Source organism: Cloeon dipterum, chromosome 3 (assembly GCF_949628265.1).
Source record: "Cloeon dipterum chromosome 3, ieCloDipt1.1, whole genome shotgun sequence".
NCBI lineage: Eukaryota > Metazoa > Arthropoda > Insecta > Ephemeroptera > Baetidae > Cloeon > Cloeon dipterum.
Window position 1 is genome coordinate 25,262,389 of NC_088788.1, and position 24,513 is coordinate 25,286,901.

A 24,513-nucleotide genomic window follows, 5' to 3' on the forward strand; every position below is an offset into this window, starting at 1 on the left:
AAGGTCATAAAATTGATTTTTTATTTAAAACTCGAATTTGAAATTCAATATACTGAAATTTTTTATTTTTTCCATAGCCATTTTGTAGAGTACAGAAAGTTTAGTTAAAAACATTAAAATTTGGATTGGAGTTTTTCTTCGTTTTATTAAAAAAAAATGGAAATTTTGAAAAACCTTGTTTTTCGAGGTTGTTAAAAAACGATGATCGACTAAATCTCAACTTCTAATCATCTGATTTTGAAAAACCGCATACCGTTAGACTCGTCTCGACGTCCCAAAGTGCACTAAAGGGGTACGAGACCCACTAACCCCCAACCCCCATTTAACCCCCTCAATAACGGGAAATTTAGCATTTTTTCGTCTGTTTCAACACATTGGCACGACGTTGACGAGTAATTGCCCTCTTTAAACCCATTCAGTTACTTAGTTCACTTAAAAACTAGTCAAACGGTACATATTTTTCGTAAATAGGACCACCACAACCCGAGATTCGGGTGCACAAAGCTTTTTTTATCAAGACGCGATGCAATAATATGCTCGATGATCGCCCAAATCTCAACTTCTAATCATCTGATTTTGAAAAACCGCATACCGTTAGACTCGTCTTGACGTACCCAAGTGCAATAAAGGGGTATGGGACCAACCAACCCCCAACCCCCTTTTAACCCCCTCAATAACGGGAAATTTAGCATTTTTTGTCCGTTTCAACACCTTGGAACGACGTTGACGAGTAATTGCCCTCTTCAAACCAATTCAGTTACTTAGTTCATTCAAAGACTAGTCAAACAGTACGTATTTTTTGTAAATAGGACCACTAAAACCCGAGATTCGGGTGGCACAAAGTTCCAGAGGTAGAAAAAAAGCAGAAATTGGGGTTGGTGGGGTAGGTGATCACCCCCAAAACCCGTTGGCTGTCTAGGGGAGGTTGAGACGAGCCAAACGGTGTTCAATTTTTGCAATTCTGATGGCTCAAACCCGAGATTTGGTGATGCGTTTTATTTGATAAAAGAGGTTAGTTGCGACACAATTTATCAGAGTGCTTCATGGATAATGCACGAAAACTTTGCAATTTATTTTTGATAATTTATTGTCAACAGATGCCGCAACCTCAAATTGCAATCGCTATTTTAATTTAAGAGACGAAAAAAGACGCGTTCCAGAGTCTCGTATTTTTTGCTCAAGTCAAAAATCGACAGATTTCTTTCTTATATTGGTTTTTTAATTCATTAAATACCGGTCGTATTATGTAGTTAAATCGGTTGGCATTAGTTCTGTGTCGTGGAAATCGGTTTATCAGCTTCGCTTTCTATTTTAATTTTGAAATTTGATCGATTGATTTGCTGGCTCTCGTGCATGCTGGCAGAGAAATGTGCCATTTCTCCGTTTCTGTTGCATGTATCAAGTCGAATCATTTTTTGAAATGAGCGGCATTCAGTCTCAAATTTAATGTCTGGAGTCGTTAAACCGGTTAGTTTTAGGTAATGTCAGCAAACAAATAAAACCTCCTCCTGTAAAATCGTGAAAAGTGCAGGTTTACCTTTTGTTCGCTGACGCAGAATGCATATGTACCATTTGTTCGCTGACGCACAATGCATATTTACTTTTTTTCCGGACGCGTAACGAAAAGTCAATTTTATAGGTTTTGATAATTTTACCAATATTTACATAAGATAATCTAATAAAGATAAAGAATTAATTGAAACAAAAAATTTTCATATTGATTTTAAATAAAAATCATTTTAAATATCGTCAACTGAAATACCTGTCATAAACCACGCGAGTATCAATGGTGTCCTCGCCGTCTGTCATCGGTGGCTGGACAGAGTCAAAGTCCCTCCCGGCGAGCCTGGCGTGGTAAAACTTTTCTGTGGCAGACAGAACGTAGGGCAATATTTCCTCCTTAGTGTTTGGCAATGAAACGGCGGGCAGAGATTCTTCATCGTGGCTGCGTGATGTGTCCTTCGGAGGGGTGTACGGCGGAGGTGGTTTGTTTGGGATCTCACGCACATAGCAGGAGTACTGTTGTGACTGCAGTAGTTGAATCTGGAAAATTGACAATGAGGAAAGGTTATTTTCAGTGTGTAGAAAATCTGTGAATATTTTTTGCCCTATGGCTGATTAAATAGGAATCTTTGACTTATTATTCTCATTTTAATAGATTTTGATACAGAACGATTTATTTTCAAGCATTAATTAATTCCAAGTTCAATGATCTCGCAACTTTTAGGACTCTTGGGAAACACGATTCAATACGGCAGTTTTGCGTTGGTAAAATCACACACGAAAAATAATAATTCAAAATCAGTAAAAGAATTTTGCAATCTAAGAACAAAAATACGCACGCGGTAATTTGAAAAATAAAAATAGCGAACGGCTCTACCCTGCGTGGAAACTAATAGTATGGTCAGCTTATAGTGAATTTCTGACAATGAGAGCAAAAAATTTAGTATAAGAGATTTTTTGATTTTTTTCTTTGATTTTTTCCTCTCAGAATTTCTCTATTAGCTGACCGTCCTGAATTAATTTCCGCGCAGAGTAGCCATTCATTAATTTTAAATTATAGTTTGTAATTGATTCTGAATTTATAGAAAAACTTAAGATGGATTGGTTTAATTTAATGTTTGAAATATTTGAGAATAAAGCAATTGGTGTTGCACTCCAACTAAAGATCAAAGGCAAAGCAAAAACAACGCAAAAAAGGTGGAAAAGGTTGCATTTCAAACCTCCTGCTCGATCTGCAGCTGCTGGAGTCTAAGTTGCTCGGCCTCCTTCCTGGTGTTGCTGAGTCCAAAGTCCTCGTCGAACCACTCCTGCGTGGGGTCGTCCTTCCCGGCCTCCTGCTCCTTGGGTGGCGCCTCAGTCTTGTTCTCTTTCAGACCCTCTTGCAGATCCACCTGGCCCGAGGAGAAGACAAAAAAAAAATAAAACGTGAGATGAAAAAAAAGAGTCGCGGGTAGCAGACTCGGTGAGAGACCTTTAACCAGGGGTGGGAGCACAAGGCGCCCCTGCCCATGTCGCGGCCCCTACGCGCGGCGCATCGGGGCGAAAAACGTGCCGACACCGTATCGGAAAAATCAAAGCAATAAGAAAGCTGCTGCTGCTGCGGCTGCGACGGTGGCGGAGACAGTCACTCGGATCTATTTCAGAGTCGACAGAACAGACAGCACGCATCTATTTCTGATCACCCCTCGCTCATTACGGCCCATAAAATTATGCGGTGGGCGCGCGAGATGAATGAACGAGTGAGTGACGCTGCTCGCTGCCCGGTCTCAATGGACCGACGGTGCCGTACGCTGGTCGCTCTGAATAATTCTCGTTCGGCTGGTGGCTGCTGCTGCAGTTTTCCCTGCGTCGTGCGTCGGGCCGCTCGAAAACAACACAGAGTTGTTGTTTACATGGCTCCGCCACCGCACTTTTGATGCTGACCAGGCAAAATAAAAAATAAAAATAAAAAAAGCCGGCTCTAATTATAGAAATAAGTGACTAAGCTGGCGAATCGACGCCGCCGTCGATCGAGCCAACCGATGGAGAAAGGGGCGCGCGCCAGGTTCGCAGGCGCTTCCAATTTTTTTTCTTTCCCCGAGCAATTTATGTGTCTATGCCATTACCAAAAAAGCTGACAAGGCCCGAAATATTTTTCAGATGTTCAGCGTACTTAAAAAAAGTCACTTGACAGCTTTAAAAAATACTGGACGCGCATTTTTCCTACTTTGAAGTGTTTCTAGCGCCTCACGCTCTATTCCAATGATAAGCAAACAGATTGATGACTCAACTTTGACGTAGCAATTTTTAAAACTTCATCTATTGCCTTTTATCTTAAAATTTATTTTAAAAAGCAATTTGAACTCACCTTTTGCAAAAGAGTTAGCGGCGCTATCAAAATTGGCGAAGCTGCAGACAGGATTTCTTCACACACGCCAGGCACTTCAAACCCTTAAAATGCATACAACGAAAGCCTTCTAAGTAACGTAATCAAGTTCACACTGGCATTATATATACGGTGTATATAACATATTATTTCGTGAGTCTTGCAGCCGCCGAGAAAAATATATATGTATTTCTAAAAAAAGAGAGATTGGAAAGGCGACAGCAAGAAAGAGGGATCGTTAAATTGTGGGCGCTGCGGTTATATTGAATGGCTGCAAATTGATATAGCATTATTTGTTGTTATTTTGTGTGGTACTGGATATCTTATCAATTCGGGATTAACTTTGACGACACACTCTCAAGACACACACAGGCCATTCCGACCTTGCCCTGTTCACGCAGCGGAATAAGAATGCCGGGGTAAACATACCGTTGATGTTAGTCGCATGCAAATTGCTTGTAACCTTTTGGGTCACAGCAAATAATTTATTTTTAGGCACGGGATCTTTCGATCAACAAGAGGCGAGTTTAATTTGGTTTACTGGTGAAATACAAAGTTCATTGAGGTTTTGGTTAATTGGATTAATGCATTCGATTGATTACTAATGCTTATCAAGAGGAGATTCATTCTAGATAGTATCAACATTTCATAATTAATTTTAAATAGCGTTTCCCTATTCTCATTGTTAAGATTTAAATTGGAAAAAACTAAGCACAGGTTAAAGAAACAGCGTTTAAGTAAATTCACGTGAATTCAGAGGATACCATGCAGCTAGAGTATTAAAGGGATTGAATCCATTCCAACGAGTGATTTACCTTTCACCCCTATTGGACATCAATGTTTACTCTGAAATCAGCAAGTGCAATGAAAAGTGTGACACCCATTCTGGAGATCCGATTTAGAAATAACATCGAATACACATGGAGGAGTGGAAAACGTCGAGAAAATCAAGCCGCTTTGATTACCTGGTTCTGGCGAGAGAGCGTCGTCGACAAAGGTCAGACCCATCAAGTCTTGTGGCCTGGTCTTGTCCCGTGGTGAACTCGAGCCAGTCTCAGCAAGCAGAGAGTGCACGCGGTCCAAGATGCTGCTGGTCGGCGGGCTTATTGACTTGACCCTGCACCAATTCATGACAGCCCCATTGATAAATTCATTCATTGACAATTGGCTGATAGCACACAAAATAAGACTGCAGAAATAAAGTGAACGGCCATGGAAAAATAAAAAAAATTTGAAACACACTCTCTGGGTGTGAGTTTTAAGCAGCAAAAATAGTTATGACGAAAAAAAGTCTAAATTAAAAACAAGTACCCAATTATCTCATTCAGCATGAAAAAAACAATACATAATTCATATCAGCTTTCAGTTTAAAACACTCTGATTAAAGAAATAATTTTTGATGATTCAACCTTCATGGCTAATAACTGTTACTTCGTAAACGTTTCAAAAAAATTTACAGTGACCTTTATGGTAGGTGCATGGGACTGCATTTCCTGTGAATGCATGTATCAAATTCTCTTCAATGATAATATCAAAAGGAAAGTAAAATAATTTACCTTAAATTACATCAAAACACAAACCGAAAATTGGGCACAAAAATAAAGTAGGAAATATCCCATGAGGAAATTATACACACCTTTCTGGGCTCTGCTCTTTCACCTCAGAGATTGCTTCCAGCTCCTCTTTCAAACTCTGTTCCTTGTTCACCACTTTGGTCACCTGGGTCATCCTCAAAGTGTCATCCAAGAGTCGCTTCATGAGGCTGTCTGTGATCCTGTCAACCTGATCCTCATCGACAATCCTCCTTAGATTCTCCACCTGCACCAAAATATCTTCCTCGGCAATTTCATTCTGTGGCGTAGAAACGTGTTCTTCAATTTCAGTCTTTCTTGGGCTCTCGATGGTCGTCTCCACACTCGCTTGCGAACCAGCAATGCTGACTGGGCTAACTGCCTCAGGTTTTGCGGAATCGTCTTCGTAAACTTCAGAAATGGTTACTAATGTTTCATTATCGATAGCTTCCTCAATTTCTTCGCTCAAAGTATAATCGTTCTCCACTTTTGATGCATTTTGATCTGTTGGGATGTCAGGGATGTTTTCTGACGTGAGGATTAGCGTGGGAGTCAGATCTCTATCCTCTGCAGGCACACCTTCTCCTTCTCTATGCGGTTCAACAGCGTCTTCTTTCAACGTGTCTTCCTTTGAAGATTCCTCCCTGTCCACTTCCACTTCCTCCACTTCAGTTTTCACATTTTCACTCGCCACTGACTGATCAATGCTCTTCTCTACAAGACTCACTTCACTTTCAACGATTGAAATGTCATCTTTTATTTCTGAACTCTCCTGTTCTTCTTCCTTGATTTCAGATTCAACACTCTTCAGTTGTTCTGAAACAATAATTTCAGAGATGGCCAACTCTGAATTTTCAACCTTCAAAGGACGAGTTTTCTCCGCGACTCTCGGCTGTTTGATCTGTGGTTTCACACTGCCGTTCTCAAATTCCTGCTCCAGATCTTTCCTGGTCTGTTGGATGTATGAGTCATAAGCCTAAAAATCCAAACAATTAATTAATAAGTTTACCAAAAATTATAATACTATATATGATTTTTGGAGAGAGAAAAAATGAATTGATTTGATCTTACCTGAATTTGCTTCAACAAGGACTGCTCCTTGGCCCTGAGGCGCTCTCTGTGGCATCTCTTTTGCTCCTTTCGCAACTTTTCAGCTTCCATCTTGCGCCTTCGCAGTTGCTCATGCAACGCACAAATTCTGCTTTCAACATCACTCTGTTCAGAGGCAGTTTCTGAAATGATTGCATCAAATGATAACTAAGCAATCTGATATATCCAGCGTTTGCACCAACCATTCTGCGACAAAACTATAGACTCGTCAGAGCCGCTCGAGTGCCGTCTTTTCTGTCGGTTGTGATGCAACCTTGGAGAAAGAGGCACTTTGATGGTGATCGGCGTCTTCTTTACTCCACCCGCTTGAGATGCTTCCTGCGGAGAGATAGTCTGATCTTGTTTGAGGAAGCTTTCTTGGAGGGAGTCTTGACTGCAATCAGCGTCTTTTGATTGAGTGTTTGTGGATGAAATCTCCGCCGCAGACGGACTGTAAAATTAATCATGTTGATTCCTTCCTAAACAAGGAATATGAATATAATTACCTTTGTGGTTCAGTGATGTCTAATTTTTCAGATATTGATTGGTTGGCAGGGTTTTCTGTCTCCTCAGCAGTGACTGAGTCGGGAATATTCACACTAGGCGCCTCTTCCATAGATGCTGGCACAGGCGAAGTGCTCAGGTCTACATTTAATAAATATTTCAAATTAAGACTATATTTTCAAGCTGCAGTAGTTATTACAAACCATTTTTTATATTTTGTTTTACGTCCTGCTTCAGGACCTTGGGGGACTTTTCTTTGCTGTGGTCAATTCCATCTGAACGCCGTTTCACCTTTTCCCGCTTCTTCAGGCCACACAAAACATCCTTCATAGTGCTTTCAGCTTCAGAGCTTTGCTTGCTGTGCGAAAGATCACTTGTGTCCAGGGAAATTGATGCTGCACTGCTGTCGTCCTCGCTCAACTCCGGCACTGCCCACCGAGATGGCTCAAGCAGACGCTGTGATTGAACAGATTAGTAAGACGGCAAGTGTTGCAAATAAAATGTGTTACTTTGGAGGATATATCTTTTCCATGGAGCTTTTGAGCAATCTCTTTGGCCGCCAGTTTCAGTTTGGCGATGTGATGCTGCTGCTGCAGCATGAGTTTCCGCTCTTGCGATGCAATTTTATGAGATTCTCGCAGTCTCTTTATTTCATCTCTCTCCTGATTGAGCCGCAAAAGAATTGCTCGCTGTCGCTTTTTTATTCCAGGTATTAAGTTTTCGGTGCCGTGGATCCGCATTTGTCTAGTGAAGATTTGAGATATAAATCATTTTCACAAAGACAACATTAAAAACTTACTTTTTTTGGTTCTCTAGCAAAATTAGCTCTGCCTTGCTTTTTTCATAAATTGCATCTTCCCTTTGCTTGAGAAGCGCTCTTTGCTGCCGAGCCCGCAGCTCCTGATCTCTCACCAGCTGGTGAAACTGTTGTGACATTTCATTTTTGTAGTGTGAAAGCTGTTTGATTTTTTAAAAATATATACCATCGTCAGCGAAAAAACAGTAAAGGAATCGTGCTCTCCACTTCCCCCAGACGAGTGTTTTGTCAGCGATTCTTTGGTGGAGTTTGAACTTTTGGACTTGGACAATTTTGACGGGCGATCTGTGTAATTCAAGGTCAATAAAATACGCAATTAAAAGTTTCACCACACCTCTTCCATTGATTTCCGTAAGAACGTCTGATACTGTTGGGGTCGTGTCACTTTCAGACTGTATTTCTTCAATAATTTCACTCTCCTCTTCAAACTTGGAAGAATAGTCTGAAAACGATTCAATAGCAAACAATATATTCAAATTAAAATAAATTCCTACCTTGCTCACTAATATCTTCTAATGATTCCTGCTCTGCCAAATTTTGCAGGCTGCCTTGAGCTGATTGCAGACTCAATTCAAAGTCTTTAACTGCTTCCATGACTCTCGGCAAACCGCCAGAGGATGTTTTTTCAGAGAGAGCCTCAGTTTCCTTCTTCTCCTAGACATTGGATACAAATTTAGGGAGCATATTCGAACCCTCCAATCAATCAATACCTCTGTGATAGTTGAAGCCGATAACTCTTCCGACTCATCCTTTATTTCATCAATAATGTCTGCTTCTGTTGCATCATTCTCTGGAGAGGATTGAGAAGCACTCTGTGCAAGATTTTTCGCTTTTTCGGTCAGCTGTGGCACGGTAAAGTAAATATTTTCCAAGGTAGATGTCAACTTGGGTAAAACGTCCTGAAAAAAAACATGTCAACGTCCTTCCTTGTACTTGTGTGTGATTAAAGGTACCTGCAAGGTTGGAATTTTCTTCATGGTAATTTTCCTTGGCTCCATCAAGGGCAGGGGGATTTCAAAGAGCGCTCTGGTTGCGTTCATCTCCTCCCCTAGCCGCTTGAACCCGGCTATTATGGACGCCTCCAGCTCCTCGATACTCTTATTCACAAAGCAAGCCTTGATCTCGTGGATGGGCGGCTCGAGAATGCTGGAGACGGGCAGCTTGGCGTGCGGCACTTTGATGGTTTTGCTTCCAGACTTGTACACGGTGTACGACGTCACAAAATCACATTTTCCAGCAGAGTCTCCAGAGATTCCAGACTGCGAGAGCAAGGTTGATGAGCTCGCAGTGCTGGTTGAGCTGGCTGAGCATCCCTCTGGACCAGAGGTTGGTCTCTGTTCGGCCAGCACATCCGGCTGCACAACCAATCCCACATTGGGCGGTACCAATTGCGAGGGTGAACTGATTGATGTTAAAGAGGACATGTTTTCTTTTGAGGCAAGTGCGTTGATCTCAGCATTCTTGTCTGGCGACACAGAAACCAGCGAGTGCTGGGACTCAGGTCTAGAGTCAGAGCCGATGGGGATTTCTTCACTGGGTGAAGCAGTGGGGACGGAGCTCTCAAAGTCGCTTTCGTACTTATTCTCCTCCTCCGCTGTCGACATTGGACCAGATTTGGTCACAACAGAATTTTCCTGAGCGAAAGAAATTGCTTCTGAGAGCTTACGTTTCACGGTTTGAATGAAGCTGAATGGATCGGGTTGGGTTTGTTCGATGCAATTGTCCAGAAAGTCGAACGGCACGGCGTGATGTTGAGTGCCCTGGTCTTTGAAAGACAATTTCGCTGCCTTTTGTGTTGCTCTCTCCTTTGCTAGCCTCTTTCGAGTGAGGTGTCCGCGGAAAGCAGCTTGTATCGTGGTCGCAGCCAAATTCGCCTTTATGCACGATGATATTTCGAACATGAATCTGTTTGAGTGACTGAGGATTTCCTGCCGGGCGGGACGGGGCTGGTGCATTTTTACAAAGTCCTCGATAAATTCGTCGGACAGCCGGTTGTTACTTTCTCTCATGGACGACTTGCTGGACACGGATGGAGATTTGAGATTGTGTAAATTCAGCTGCAGATTATTTATCGCAAAAGAAGAGAGCGGAGATTTAGACTTATGAGTGGCTTCTGCAGATTTACTAGATCTACACTGTCTGACATTTGCCTGGAGGATCTGCCTTGTCCTGTTCTGCAGCTCGTTGAGATGCTGCTTGGTCCTTTCCTCTTTATTTTTCTTGTCCTCCTCCACCTTAAATTTTTCCTCACACCTTTGCCGCCGCTGCTGAGATATATACTTTTTCACCTCAGAAGGGTTGTAGTGCCGTTTCTTCGGCTCAGGCATTTTTGGAGCTGAAAATCGATTATTTTAGTTTTACGATTTTTCCCACCAAAAAACTGCTTATATTTACCTGGAGGGGACTTAGCTTTGAAAATAAATCTTTTAGGGGACTTTTTCTTTTTTACTTCTTTGCCTTTATCTTCTTCATCTTCGGACTCAAAGTCATCAACGTACTGTTCGTCAATTTTCTTTTCATTGATTTTCCTTTCTCTTTCCTCTCGCCATGTCGAAGGCGTAATTTCTAAAAGTAAGCAAGAAATGAGTTAGGACACAACATCTCAGCAGAGTTCAACAGAGTATTATTGTTTCTGCTCTGCAACCGGAGAGTTCAAGAGGAGAGCGCAAATCTACTTCAGAGCTCAGCCAGCAGATGCCGAAACGTGTATATTTACTGCCAAAGTAAAATAATTTTGAAGAGTTAAATGTTAAAAAGAAAGCCTTGCAAATTTCCCGATTGATGATAGCAAATTTTAATTGATATGAGTAGCTTGCTGAAATATAATTAGAATGTAATGAAAACAAAGATTACAATGGATATAAAGTTAGAGAAATTTTAATTTTTTTTCTTTCGGCTAGGAAATTATCGATCGCTATATACTGATAAAATTCTGAAGACTGAAATGCACGTGTTCTCCAATCGCAATCAGGATAAAGTAGAAAGATTTTTCAACAAACACGGTCAGCGCCTGTGGCATCATCGCGATGAAAAAATAATAAGTACCTCTACAAACATGAGCTCGGCTTATAGTCAGCAAGCCATCTTATTGGCATGCAAAATTGATCTTGTCCTATGCAAATCAGAATAATTTGCTAACAATGTGCGAGTGGAACAAAGAAAGGGCCCGCACGCAAAAAGCTGTAAGCAAAAGCTACTCTCCGCCGCATAAACACAAACACACTCGCAAGGAGCTACTTTCTTCCCTTTTAGCTATTTAATAACTTTCGTGGATCGCATGCCCGTGCGGGCTCTTTGTGCACTTTTTGGTACAAAGACACTCTATCAAAATATCTGCCAAAAAAATAGCTTCGTGATTGACGTGCATGCTGCTTGGCTGTCAGTACGAGTGAATTTTTATCCCGACAGTTAGATGCAAATTATTATTCTGCAGAATATTCAATAGCCGCTGTACTCTCGATGGGAGCGGCGGATTATTTTCAATTTCATGGCCTGCCACTGAAGGCTCATTGTCGATGCGTAATTAAATAGCGGGTACCTTTCGTTTAAGATTTGTTGTTGATCGTATTCCCTGGGGCTCTTTACGGAGTTAAATGTCTACAGCCAAAGAATAAAAATAGAAAAGCGTTTTGAAACAAATAACTTTTAAATTAACAGAAGGAATAATTTTTTAGGGTTATATATTCATGGTTTTAAAAAAATCCGATTTAGTTATAAACATAATTCAGGAAAATTTTCATTTATGCAATATATCTTGTAGGTGATAAGCATTTAATTGGCAAATTCGAAGATTTTAATATTTTTGGTTGAAATACATGGGTTGGGCTGTTAATGTTTTACCTGGTTTCTTGATCTTCCTTGGCGGTGACGGAGTTTTGCTGGCTGACTTGGCCCGTGTCACCAGATATCTGGGAAGTGACGATTTGAAGAGGTCTTCCTCAGGACTTGGAACGGTCGCTTCCTGCGAACTCTTGATTTTGGTTTTGTGTAAGCTTGGGGTGAACTTTGTCTTGACACCAGGCTTCGTTCTCATCGCGGGTTTTGGCTGGGGCGCTTCCCTCGTCGGCGGACTTAAAACGTGGGCAACTGCGGAAATATCAAACACAACTATTTATATTTGATCAATGCTGGTTGGCATGCACGCAAAATGTTCTCGTGAGAAAGTTTCTCTACTGTAGATATAGAGTAGGATAATTACAAAAGTTAATGGAGATGGTTTAATCGTGATTCTCAACCACATGAGCGCACATTTTGTAGCAATCAAATACCACAAAAAATCAAACATATCAGGCCGCTTTGCCCAGGCAAAAAAAGTGCAAAGAGTGCTTGACCTGCTTTGTTGGTCATTTTTCGCGTCGAAATCGATCAGAAACATAACGAGTAACAAAAAAAGCCGCCTGCTTCTCTGTGTTTTCTGATATAATTGCGGGGCCATTAAAAATCGGCGCGCTCGCGGTGTAATTACACTCTGATTTTGTGGCTGCTATTAATTGCGCTCTGATTTATCATCAGCAACCCTGATAGTGCGGCGAGGCCGATCGACAGCTTTCACTGCAGGCCGGACGAGGCGTTATTTTCGGGCCGATTATCATAAAATGTGATTAATGTGTAATTATGCCGCGCTTGCTCTCAAAAAGACGCATCCATCAAACGCCGCATGGAACTAATCGCGCGGTGGCTACTCCCATTCCGATATGATAATTCCGTAGCCTTGGGTGAGAAACTCAAAACGGGGGCGTCATCATTCTGGATATCAAGTAGCGAAAACCAGATCAGAAATTAATAAATTGTGGTCAAAAGGAGGACCTCTACAAAGTGAACGTGGTATCTTGGACTTGGACTAAAAAGAGGAGCTAACCTGACAAATTAAAAACAAGATTTCCTTAGGTAAATATAAGCGGATTGTGCTAAAGTCAATTTTTTCAACAAGCAGTGCAAATGTAATCTGTAAAATCAGCGCAAAAAATTTAGTGATTTTCAAATGAATGGTGCCTGTATAATATCGTGATTTAATATTTCGTCAAAAGAAGGTGTCAGACAAATCTTGACGGTATAAGGATTCAAATCTGCCATAATGACAATCTTTTAATGCTCACTTTGCATTTTTTGATTATTAATTTCGTTTACATATGACAATGTATGGGGCAGATTTGTCCCGCTCGACCATAAGCAATTACCTTGATTCTCAAAAACATCACGATCATCAAGCTCTGTAAAAATTTCGTAAAATAAACTGCAAAATTTATCTTCTAATGGATCGCAATTTAGTCGAGTTGAACAGTTCTTAGAATTGTATACCACTTAAAACTGCTTGTCTAATTGTAATCCTAACAAAGTTAGTGGGATTTTAAAATTGTGAGCGCTGAGTCCTCATCTGAAGCCTTTCAATCAAGTAGTTATAAAAAAAATAACGTTATACATTTTACTGTGAGAATATGATTTAGTATAATGAATAAAAATTGATCTAGACGGAAACAGAGTCAAAAAATCCGAAATCAGCGAATTTTCAGATTGTTTCATTACTACGCAAAATGCTCGGCATACCATTTAGTCCTATCTAAATTTAAGTGAGAGAAAAATAACAAAAATTATTATATGATCTCTCAGCTCTTTGAGTGTGTTACTCGAATTACTGCAACGAGCCTGCCTTGTTCGCCAAAATATGTAACGACGGCGGTAGCATTTGCGCGAGCTGCGCGTGTTTCATAACAACCGGCCGCAATAAAACAATAACCAGGGCGGTGCTACATCCGTGTTTCGCGAATATTTATTTCTCTCGGACGAGCAGAAGCGAGAGAGAGAGAAAGAGATCGACAGCTGGCTGCCTGAACGAGGAAATGCGCGAATCTGGTGCGGTGGCGGCGGCGTCGCTGCCCTCTGGGACAATCGCAGAGTCGTAAAACGAGCGACTTGCGCGAGACTGTTGTCTGTCAGCGGACAGATTTGTCCCGACGAGAAAGAAAACCTTTTAACGGATTTTATTAAAATAGAAATCATATTTAAAATCGGAAATAATTTTTTTTTAATATTTGTCTTACAAAGTGCGCGTCCCATTCACCGCGCGCAAAAAAATCGTATGTGATCAGAAATTTAATCGTAGGACACATTGAAAAACTGTGAAATAAATTTCCATTCGCGACCATTCCTGTCGACTGCTGGTGGGACGGTCGGCCGGCAGCCTTTGGTGGTCACTTCAGGCTCGTAAAAATTCAGCGCAGCGGCAGGCAGGCAGTCAGTCAGTTCATCAGACTACTTTTTCCCTCGTGGGAGCTGCAGAGAAATTTCTCGGTGTGTATTATTTTGTATCCGTGGAGAGGTGTTCGTCGCGTTCGATCGCGTCTCTCGCTCGTCGAGGAAGCAATTATGCCAACGCAATTTGTCCCCGGAGCGCTTTACAGCAGTTTGTAATATTTTATATAACTCCGGCACGCCGAATTACACTTTATTCGAGATTCTCGTTAAACGCGCCGCCGCTTCCAGAAACTCTCGGTCCGACTGACTGTGTTATTATATAATGAGTGGGTTTCCAATCCGGCTGCACGGAGCTGACTAGTGAGTGAGAATCAGCTTTGTCGTCGATTGCGAAATCGCGCCAGAATCAGCACGTGTTTTACAACGTGACGCGGCATTTTGACATGGCTTTTTCGGGAAAAAATAGATCTGCACCTTGCGGCAGTGACGTGTGAGGTCAACGCGTGTCAACGCCTGACATTATTACTTTTACTCAATCAAACAGCACAGATAATGTATAAAATAATTGAATGTATAGAATAATTGAATGTATAGAATTTATTGATACTTGTAGAATAAGAATGTTTCCAAGTTTCAACGACGTGGCGTGTTACGAAAAAGAACAATACGCTGCTTTCGTCTTAAAATAGTTGCGGTTTTATATGAAGGTTGCCTTTAAAGAAAATGTTTTGTGTTTAAGATTTTAAAGGTCAATTTTATCGAACAAATAAATAAAAAAATGTATTAGAACAAGTAACAGGTTTGGTAGCAGCGGAAATCTGTGTTGGTGTTTCAAAACTAGTATGTTCTAGCGATCGAAATTGCTCGACTAGCTTTCTGAATATCACTCACAATTATCTTTGCTTTTTTATTGACTCAATACATGGTTGCACGCACGGAAAAGATATTTGAAAAATACAATTTTTTTTGCATATTTTTTAGGTGAAAATTTTTAATGTGGTTATAAAATAAGTATACTTAAAGAAAAATGGCAATATTTAATTTATTTGTTTGAAACCAATTAAATAAGTACGCCCAATGATTGAAATTTCAAACGTCAATATATTTGCATCCAAATCTTCCGCTGATCCATCGATCAAGTTTATAGAGTTTGCATTTTTAAAATCCCACCTGGAGATTCATGCCGTACACAATGTATAAGGCAATTGAGCGGCACTATAAATCTCTGTGATAGAGAGAATGAAAATTAATAATTCCGTTTATAACACGTGTGCTTGTAATTTACAACGTTGCCCGCCTGTCCCCGCACCGCAGCAATAATTAATTGTACTCGATTCACAGCACCGGCTGGAAGTACTCAATGTGCGGGTTTACGCCTCGTTATTATTTAGTATTTGCCACGCCACTTGGAAATAGGCGATCAGGCTTTTTAACGTGAAAATAGCACTCTGAGTGGGTAAGTGATGAAAAACTCGATTTTTGACAGCGAGCCAACGAACTCTCTCGCCGGCGATTTCATGCACATGTGTGGCGAATGCGCGAGTCGAGTGCTCGCTCTTTGGGTAATATGCATGTTAATTGCTTTTTATTGGTACTTCTTCACTCGGTGGTAATTATCTTTAACAGCCGTTGAAAAACGTTGACGCGAAAAGCTCGTATGTTGCGTTTCTAAATTAGCACACTTATTTTGTCGACAAATAGATGAGCAAAAAAGTGATTTGCGTAATTTCCCTCCCGTAAGTGAACACTTTGTGAGATGATTAATGAAGCACAAATTCAAGCATACAGTCAGTTATGAAATACTAAATTCTTCAATTGAGCCTATTTTTCATGTTAAAAAATTTCACCGCCAATAAATTATGTTGACCAAACTTACGTCATTGAACATTCTTCCTCAAAGTTCAATCAGCATCAAAAGGTTAATTTTGACACTTTAAATATTAAAAAAAAACTTAAAAGGCGTTAATCATAATTAAGAGACACACAATTTTTTCTGATTGAGATCTTCAGACTAAAATTTGTATTGCAAAATATGTCACGGGTCAAAATCAACCGAAGAGTTTGTGTAATTTTCGCTGCCATAGTAAAAATAGTAGCAATATTAGAAATAACAGGGATTGCAATGACTTTGCATTTGAAAGAATGGGAATAATAATATTTATGGGAAAATTACCAAAGAAAGGCAAGTAATGTAGCTGGAAACACTTGCACACACAAAAAAGACGCGCATAATTCCTCAGAAGGATCGACGCCGTGACAACTTTATTCGCGTCGTGCGCAAATCGATCTTTACTTGTCACTCTCTCCGCTTTGCAAATCTATAATTGCGAGAAAAAGGAAAACTTTAACTTATTGCTAAGCGTGATTTATCCTCTCGGGAGGAATGCAATGCATCATGATCGAGCGCCGACACCAACAACTTTTATTGAACCCATCCCATGAGCCGAGTTTACACGTTTTCCCAGCGCTATCTCAATAATTTGTGCACATTTTGACCCATATATGCTTATTAAATTGCAGTATTGGGAGACGCATTTCCAAAGTGTGAAGCATTTTTGCAGACAATTATTACACGCCTCGGCATATGACGTGAGCTGCTGTTGCTCAAGATTTTTATGGCACTCGCGAGAGAAATTCTGAGAATATGAAAATAGGAGCAGTGATACTTGCGCTCCGACATAATATAATATTATAACGAGCAACGTCTGTAAAATGCTGTAATATAATAATGTATGCACACCACCACCGCCGCGTCAATTTCAACAGCTCATTCACACCGAAAAAATTGTTTGCAAAACTCGAACCGACTCTGGCGGAAAAATTGGCCGTTTTTTAAAAAAAGGAGCAATAATTGGAGATTGCTGCTAATTGAATTTTACGATCTAGATCGTAGATCCATTTTTTTTACTTAAAATTGCCAAAATGCTTATTTCCACTTACCATAAAATTGTAAAAAATAATCGCATCACGAAAAAATGTCCTCAAATTGGTCTTACTTCGGAGAGTTAAAAGATGATGAAAATTCGTGCTAATTATTGCGAAATATCTTACATCTTAAAATAATAATAGAGAGCGAGAGAAGAACATACTCTGCGAGCCTGAAGCTATTCCACTTTTCACAGGAAATTAATTCGAACATAATTTTCCTTGACTTTGACAAGGATAAGATAACTTTGTGTCAAGCTTCCACAGCAAAACTGAGCAGCGAACGTTGATAAGTTTGGCCTTATTTATTTCGTCTGTTGTACTCTTTTTGGATCTATTCAATGTTAATAATCTCGATATTAATACCGTTATAACCCATTAAAACGTTACTTGGCACTAGGATGCCATTCAATACAATAAAAGCTGCTGTGGATTGATTTTGATTTGACAGTTTTGAGGGCATTTTTTATCACAGGTTGAATTCCCGAGAGCACTTTTAAACGAGAAAGTCAAATTGACGCGCTAATTCAAGATCCATGTACTAGTGTCCACGCGTGTGCTTGAAATTTTGGCATAATGCGTTGCTCTCACTGCAGAATGCATTTTTTCAGCACCGGCGGCGAAGGAGGCGCACACTAACGTCGGCGACGGGTTTCTAATTAGGCAGCGTTGGAACAAAGGAGGTGCCGCCGCTCGGCACTCGCTCGCTGACAGCCCGCGAGATCAATGGCGTTTCTCGGGCGCTGATAGATGCGGGGCTTGTAGAAATCTGACCACAATATATCAATCAATAATCGATAACCCCACCTATTGTCGAGAGTAGGCTATTTTTCGCCAGTGTCCGAACGGACCGAGAAAAGCAAGACCGGCGAGCCGTGTTCGCTCCGGCGACGCGAGTTCGCGCTGCCTCGCTGGCTTTCTCTATTAGCACGTGTGTGACTGGGCGAACGGGCCGTTTGACCAGCTGCTCCAGTGAACTTTTTGGAATGTCACCTCTTTCGGCGAATCTCAAGCATTTCCTTGCCTTATCGCAATCCTCACATCAATTAAAACATTAATTTTCAAAAGTTTTCACTTCATAAGTAAGAGATGATTAAGTATATTTTCAAAACTTTCCATGAGGACCCTATGGCTATGGATATGACAGTGACAATACATTATTTAATTTTGAGCGCCATATAGTAAAAATTGTATTGCAAATATATACATTGTTGTTAAAACAATGAAAATTTTGCAGTTCTATTTATTATAAATTTGGTTGGTGTGGGCAATTTTTTATTTTACAAAGAAGAGTATAGGCGTTTCAACTTTCACAATATAATCAAATTTTGAATTTAAAAATTGTGAAAACCACAAAGTCCAATTATTTCATCAATTCCAAAAATTCACATTCTTTGAAGGATAATATTTACTTTAAATTCAAAGTATAATTGAATATTTAAATTTGGAACCAACGTGACGTGAATATCAGAGCAACCTTCTTTTTATAAATGATTTATTCTGCATAAATTAACAGCTTGACAATCTATATTTTTAACAGCTCTATTTTTGATACATATATTGCGACCATGCTAAAAAGTGGAAGGGAACAAAATAGTGGCTTTCGGATCCCTGTCACTTTATGTTCTATAAATATATAACATTTTTGTAACCTGAAACCCTTCAAGCATGTCAACGCCATAATTTTCCAAACACCCTTCATGACACTATGCAAATCATATCCGCTTTTTGAACGTGAAACTACTTGTCAACAGAATTTTATGAACGAAATCCGTCCATTCAACTTTCGATTTGCCATTTAATTCGTTCCTTTCCCTCCGATTCCCCATCTAGCGTCCGATAAATTACTTAGATTCTCTCAGACGTTCACTCAGGTGCTTGTTACCTGATAGTTCTCCTATTTCCTCCCTGCATGCGAGTGCTCGCAATTAGCACAATCACAGTAATTGCACTTAATGCAATTTACCGCTGAGCGAATGCATAAATCAAATCATCGCTACCGCGAGTGAGTTGTCAACCGCAAGGCAGCTGCGGATACACAATCCGAGCAGAAAATTTCAGGCTACTTCCATCTGGATAAAAGACGGAATCCTAGAAACCGCGAGCGCGAATGTAAATTATGCACGCACCGTCGGCACTTTCGCGCTTCGAAACGAGGCTAAGATTTATGGAAATACGTGTGCTTTTCTCATCTCCGCGGCGGCTACGTCGTGTCCCACGCAACCTTAAAAGGCAATACAACGTGCAAAGCCATCCCAACGCGCGCGTTTTATTTAAGTGGTCGAAGGGACAGATGGACATTCGATTATTGCTTGACACCGTCAAGGGACGTGGAACAATGGTCTATCTCACATAATTGACACTGGTAATATTTTTAACATAAGAAAGGAAGGACATTTGACTTCAATTTTACGTAATCCAGGTTATATTTCTTCGAAAGAAACAAAATAAAGTCCATAATATATAATCTATTTTTCCATGGGCTAAAAATTAAGTAATGCAAGTATGAAAGTTTTCTGATTGAAAAAGTATGAATCTGCTGATTGCGAACGCCTAGCCATTCAAAATTATTATTTAAACAGTGTTTGCCTAGTTTAAATGCGCAAAAATTTACCTTGGTTGGAAAGCTACCAAGACAAAAACGATCATTTACAAATAGTGGAGTTTTCCACGTCTATCCAAATTTAGCTGTAAGTTAAAATTCATTATTCATTACTAAGCAAACCGTAGTATCAATTTTAAAAATAAAAATATTCAATTTAAATGAGTTAGTTAGAAGGGGTGCAAAGTTATAAATTGATTACTAGTAAAGTTAATAAATTCTTGACTAATATATATGTATCTAAGGCTCAAACAAAAGCATTGGACCCCTAACATTAAAATTACACATGTTACATGGAATTGGTAACTATTTAACACAACCCTTCAATATACAAATAGCAATCCTCTTAATCCGAGATAGCCACGGTGACGAGCGAAAATTGATTGAATGAACCTGCAAGCTTCTGATCGCACCGAGCTGGCTATTTATAGCCGTTATCGAATAACATTATTTTGCAATTTTCTCACTCACGTGTGGCGAATCGGGTAATGTACGTGTCTTGTTCACGTAGATATTCAAGTGCACGTATACGTAGTGTTTAGACCTCACATCAGTGAAGCTTGAAGATGTCGATGGCATTGAAGGTTCAAGTGCAACACAAGCGGTATTCATGACGCGAATTAACTGGTTTGGATGATGATGCCTACTCTTTTGACGATGCGAAACGTGACCGGGATATTTGGGACTAGGATTTAAAAGGAAGTTGAATGTGTTTGTTCCCCACCTCCCAAATTAAGTCGTATTAAATTTGAAATGTCCAGGACCAAAGCTTTTATACGCAAAATAATGTAATGCTGAATCCTTTGGTTTGGTTCATAAAGTTTTAGAATGGTGTTATAATATATTATTTTGACACCAGCCAGGACTTAAGAAAATATAATCTCGAAAGCCATGTAACGTAATCCATCAAGCAATGAAAAGAAACGGTATTGCACGCATTGCTCGACAGAAATTAGAAATCAGGAGCAGGAAAATATACGTGTACACACAAAACATACAGTACTGGTATAGGAAAGTTCACTCCCTGTTCATTCATCACGGCCGCAGAGCTGCTAAAACAAGGAGAGACCGCGCGTAAAGAAGAGCGTTTGTTAATTTTGCTCTGCTCTGCTCCGCTCTGGCACGCATACAAATACGCCCGGTTGGCTCAGTCGGAGTAAATGAGCTGGAAAGTATGTGCGAATGTCTGATGTGTATGTATCCGGGTGACCTGACCCTTTTGTCAGTTCCATCTCCGCCGGTTGGACTAGGTGTGGGTGGGAGTGGTCCATTCGTATTTCGCGGCTCGCGCGCAGATGTGGTCCACCAGCAGGAATCAAATTAAAATCGCACGCCACTTTCCATCGAGCCACTCTAATAAACAATTTTGTCTGCGACTTTTGACCCGCGTCATTTCTCGCCGAGCGCCGAATGAAAAAAATAAACAGCTCGACACTGAGGAACCGACGCGTATGTAGTCAGCGATACATTTACGCGCTCGCATTTCACTTTGAATTGCTCCTTGCTCGAGTTGATCGCACTCTCTTCTTTCCCATGGAGCCAGAAGAAAGCTAATGCTAAACAAAGATTTATTCAACGCAATTCTTTACGACACATTTTACTGAAGCAATACTTTATTTTAAAATTTTAATAATTTGTATTGGCGTTTTAATTTTTAATTTAAATGCTAATTATTAATTCATGATGATGAAATCAAAGAGAAATAAACTCGTTAGCAAATCCGTGATCGGTATTACTGTGCTGTAAATGTAATTATTATTCTGATTTTTATAGCATTGTATAAATAAATCCACAGTAAACGCCATTGTTTTATTCATAAAAACTTTGCAATCACGGTGACATCTTTTCTCTTCATTTAATCCACAACAACGAGAGGATGATTTCTTATTCAATTTAAATGTAAATTCCCTGAGACAAATCGTCGCCACAGGCGATTGAGCAAAAACAAGAAATCATTACCCTGCATGCATCCTCTCAATTGATTGTTTAACACAGTATAACAGGAATGAAGCAAGTATGCAAATAAAGCATAAAATAATATGCCAATCAGCTCAGCAAATTATTTGCATGAATTTTGGATAGTCATACAATTAATTTAGGTTTGTGGAATTGATCTTTACTATTGCATGGCCGGCTTTTGTAGAAATAAGCTTAAAATCAACACTAAATCTTTTCCTTGTTTATTCAACTCATTTCCTCATAGGTAAACTGCACAATGTTTGCAGTCAAATATTGGCGAAGAGGTGCGAGGAAAAATCATTCCCTTTTGTCAAATATAAATCAGGAAATCGTATATTCGGTCGAGTTTGAAAATTCCTGTTCCCATGGGCAGAAGATTAATCCCAGTGCAAAACAATGAATGCATGCCCACTCAAGGGCGTTTGATGTTTTCGTCTTCTATATTAATTTTTTGAAGAGAGAAGCACCTTATTCTAATGCCTCCTTCTCACTCATTCCACATTATAAAGAAGGTGCGAGAGCTGCTAGCTTTAACTAATGTTTTTCGGATTGGGCTGACCTAATCCTTGACCCTGTCGCATTAGACAGAAATCTTGTAACGCACACCTCCAGTACATAATATGTATATTCTTCCTCTGTTCGTGATACCAGATGGACACCGGGAAATAAATTTTCACGCATTTGACAGCTATACAAAGTGTACACTCGTGCGACGTGCTATAGAGGTGCGATTTTAATCACGTATAGCGGGCGCGCAACACAAACAAGACGCGCTCATGTGCGAAAGAAAAAGTTTCGTCTCTCGTCGCTAAAAGCATATTTTTTAGGATGTTCTTCCACGTGCCCTTTCAAATATTATATTTAATAAGGTAAATACGCGAAGCGAGTGATTAATTGGCTTATGGATTTAATCTCCATGGGAAAATAATTTCGCGGTATTTACAACGGTAATTAATTTTAACGCTCCTTGCTCCGCTCTTCATCGGAGCTGAGAGAGTTTAAAAAATTAATGTATCTTGAAATTACTGCTGTGGTAAAATTTTTGCCTTTTATCCTTTAACCGACCACCCACATGATAAATATATGAAACTGGTTTCCATGTGGGGAAATAAAAATGCATGTCATTTAAAATAATTCATTATTTTCTATAAGCATTAATTTTCTATATCGCATTCAAACAATCGAATGCTGTGTTTTGACGTACCAAAAATTTCCACTTGGTCATCTTAATCATCTACATCACGTTAAACTTCAGAAAATTATTTGGTAACTATGGAAAAAATTATTGTTAAGCTTTCAAGAGGAAATCATCTCCTTGCGGAACAGTAACCAAACAGAGCTGTCAAGTCATATTTAACAATTTTTGGTCGAAGTTTTTAGTACGAACAACTTACGAGCATCTTCGCACTCATAACACAACAATTTTATCTAGAAACTGATTTTTATTTTTTTATGGGCTACTTTCCCTGCCCATCTATACTAAAAGATTTGAATGAAAAAAATTGGCGAAATCTACGTCAATCGGGGAGAACACGAACGCTCTCTCAACAAAACATGGCTTCTGGGTTTGAAGACATGCAAGACAGCAGCCCAAATAATCGATCCAGCGATAAGCAAAGAGGCAGAAACGTGTTATTTGGATAAAGGCCGCGCTGATCCTTGGCGGAACTCATCTTCAGGCGCGGATGAAAACTGAAGCCACGATTAAATAGCGAATTCCGCAGCGAGCGTGTCGAATGCATTAGCGTCGGGCTCTTAATCGGCGCACGTGAAATTGAGCGTCGGTGTGTCGCAATCGGTTCAAGCAGAATCGGTGCGTATCAAAGTGGATATTCACGACAAACATGCATGCATGATTTTAATAGCGCGCGTGGAGGCACCTGAAAAATGATTTCCCGCTGAGGTCAGGGGGCACGGCCAAGGTTTCGGGCCGCGAATCAGGTGTGCAAGGCCAAGAGTATCACGCTGCCTCACCGCGGCAACGCACGACACATCTTCTTTTGAGAAAAAAGTGTTTTCACGTCTGGTCGTCACCACCTGCGCAAAAGATCAAGTCACTCTTGGTTTCGTTAGACAGCACGCCTTGGAAACTGGCCAAGTTGCGGACATGACTTCCAATGTGCGGCGATTATGCTGCAAATTGTCAAGGCTTCTGCTACCGGATAGTTTGGAAACTTTCTTGATTTCTTAAACCGTGAGAATGACGTTTATTGTAAAATAATAGCTATGCTGTCAAATTGTGGGTTGATATTTAAAAGATACTCAGGAGCAATATTCAATTTTTAATTAAAATTCTGTTCTTCTAGAAGTTTTGATCATAATTGAATCTGCTTCGAAATAAATCAAATTTTTATATTGTTACCTGAATAGAGATCCTGGAATCATACAAGATTTACTTGTAGCAAATAAAAAATTAATTCCCTTTGAATTACTTTTTTCCTGTCCAGCTTTTGTTCAACTATGAGAAGAAATATTTCATTATGTTCTAATCAATCAACCACCCACCAGCTTGGCCTCGAAAATATACTAGTAGCATCCTGCTTTGCAAAATATTAAATATCAATTTTCGAAAAGAGCATGAGATAATCAAAATACCATAATTTATTATTTTTATTGACTTCCGGTTAATCTGACAGCAAGATGAGCTCTTCAAAAACTTTTTGCCTATCTATATTGAACAAAAGGCAAGGCCAGTTCATGCTGGACGCTTTTTTGTTTCCATCACGAGGTTGCTTTTATCTCCTTCGGACGGCTTATCTTCATTACTAATGCTAGACCATGCACCAAGGCTTTTGCGAAAAGGCTCCAGGAAACGATTTTGCCTGCATTATTAGCTAATTGCGCTCCAGCCAATGTCCTGTATCGATCTAAAAAGCATGGCAAAAGGAGTAGACGAACAAGCGTGTTTGCTTTGAAGATAAAATTGTATTGCACGCTTTAAGAGAATCTCTTCTCTAACGACTCCTGCGCTGAATGTCAAGGCCAC

The 24,513-nt window shown here is 40.0% G+C and overlaps 1 protein-coding gene across 2 annotated transcripts in view; it reads right to left on the minus strand.

Moving 5' to 3' along the window:
• Window positions 1-24,513, minus strand: part of LOC135941557 (centrosome-associated protein 350-like) — a 102,942-nt gene that overhangs the window by 2,459 nt on the left and 75,970 nt on the right. Inside the window, exons 6-23 of one of the 2 annotated variants that reach the window (XM_065487176.1) lie at window positions 11,690-11,935; window positions 10,244-10,414; window positions 8,803-10,184; window positions 8,560-8,748; window positions 8,344-8,503; window positions 8,184-8,291; window positions 8,016-8,134; window positions 7,832-7,956; window positions 7,542-7,776; window positions 7,236-7,488; window positions 7,035-7,173; window positions 6,732-6,979; window positions 6,511-6,671; window positions 5,505-6,415; window positions 4,834-4,985; window positions 3,851-3,933; window positions 2,724-2,894; window positions 1,763-2,043 (exon numbers count right to left, since the gene is read on the minus strand). In XM_065487176.1, coding sequence (XP_065343248.1) covers window positions 1,763-2,043; window positions 2,724-2,894; window positions 3,851-3,933; window positions 4,834-4,985; window positions 5,505-6,415; window positions 6,511-6,671; window positions 6,732-6,979; window positions 7,035-7,173; window positions 7,236-7,488; window positions 7,542-7,776; window positions 7,832-7,956; window positions 8,016-8,134; window positions 8,184-8,291; window positions 8,344-8,503; window positions 8,560-8,748; window positions 8,803-10,184; window positions 10,244-10,414; window positions 11,690-11,935 — 5,134 coding nt within the window. Of the gene's footprint in view, window positions 1-1,762; window positions 2,044-2,723; window positions 2,895-3,850; window positions 3,934-4,683; window positions 4,715-4,833; window positions 4,986-5,504; window positions 6,416-6,510; window positions 6,672-6,731; window positions 6,980-7,034; window positions 7,174-7,235; window positions 7,489-7,541; window positions 7,777-7,831; window positions 7,957-8,015; window positions 8,135-8,183; window positions 8,292-8,343; window positions 8,504-8,559; window positions 8,749-8,802; window positions 10,185-10,243; window positions 10,415-11,689; window positions 11,936-24,513 lie in introns of those variants that run through there. The other variant, XR_010574992.1, reaches the window with a different exon arrangement.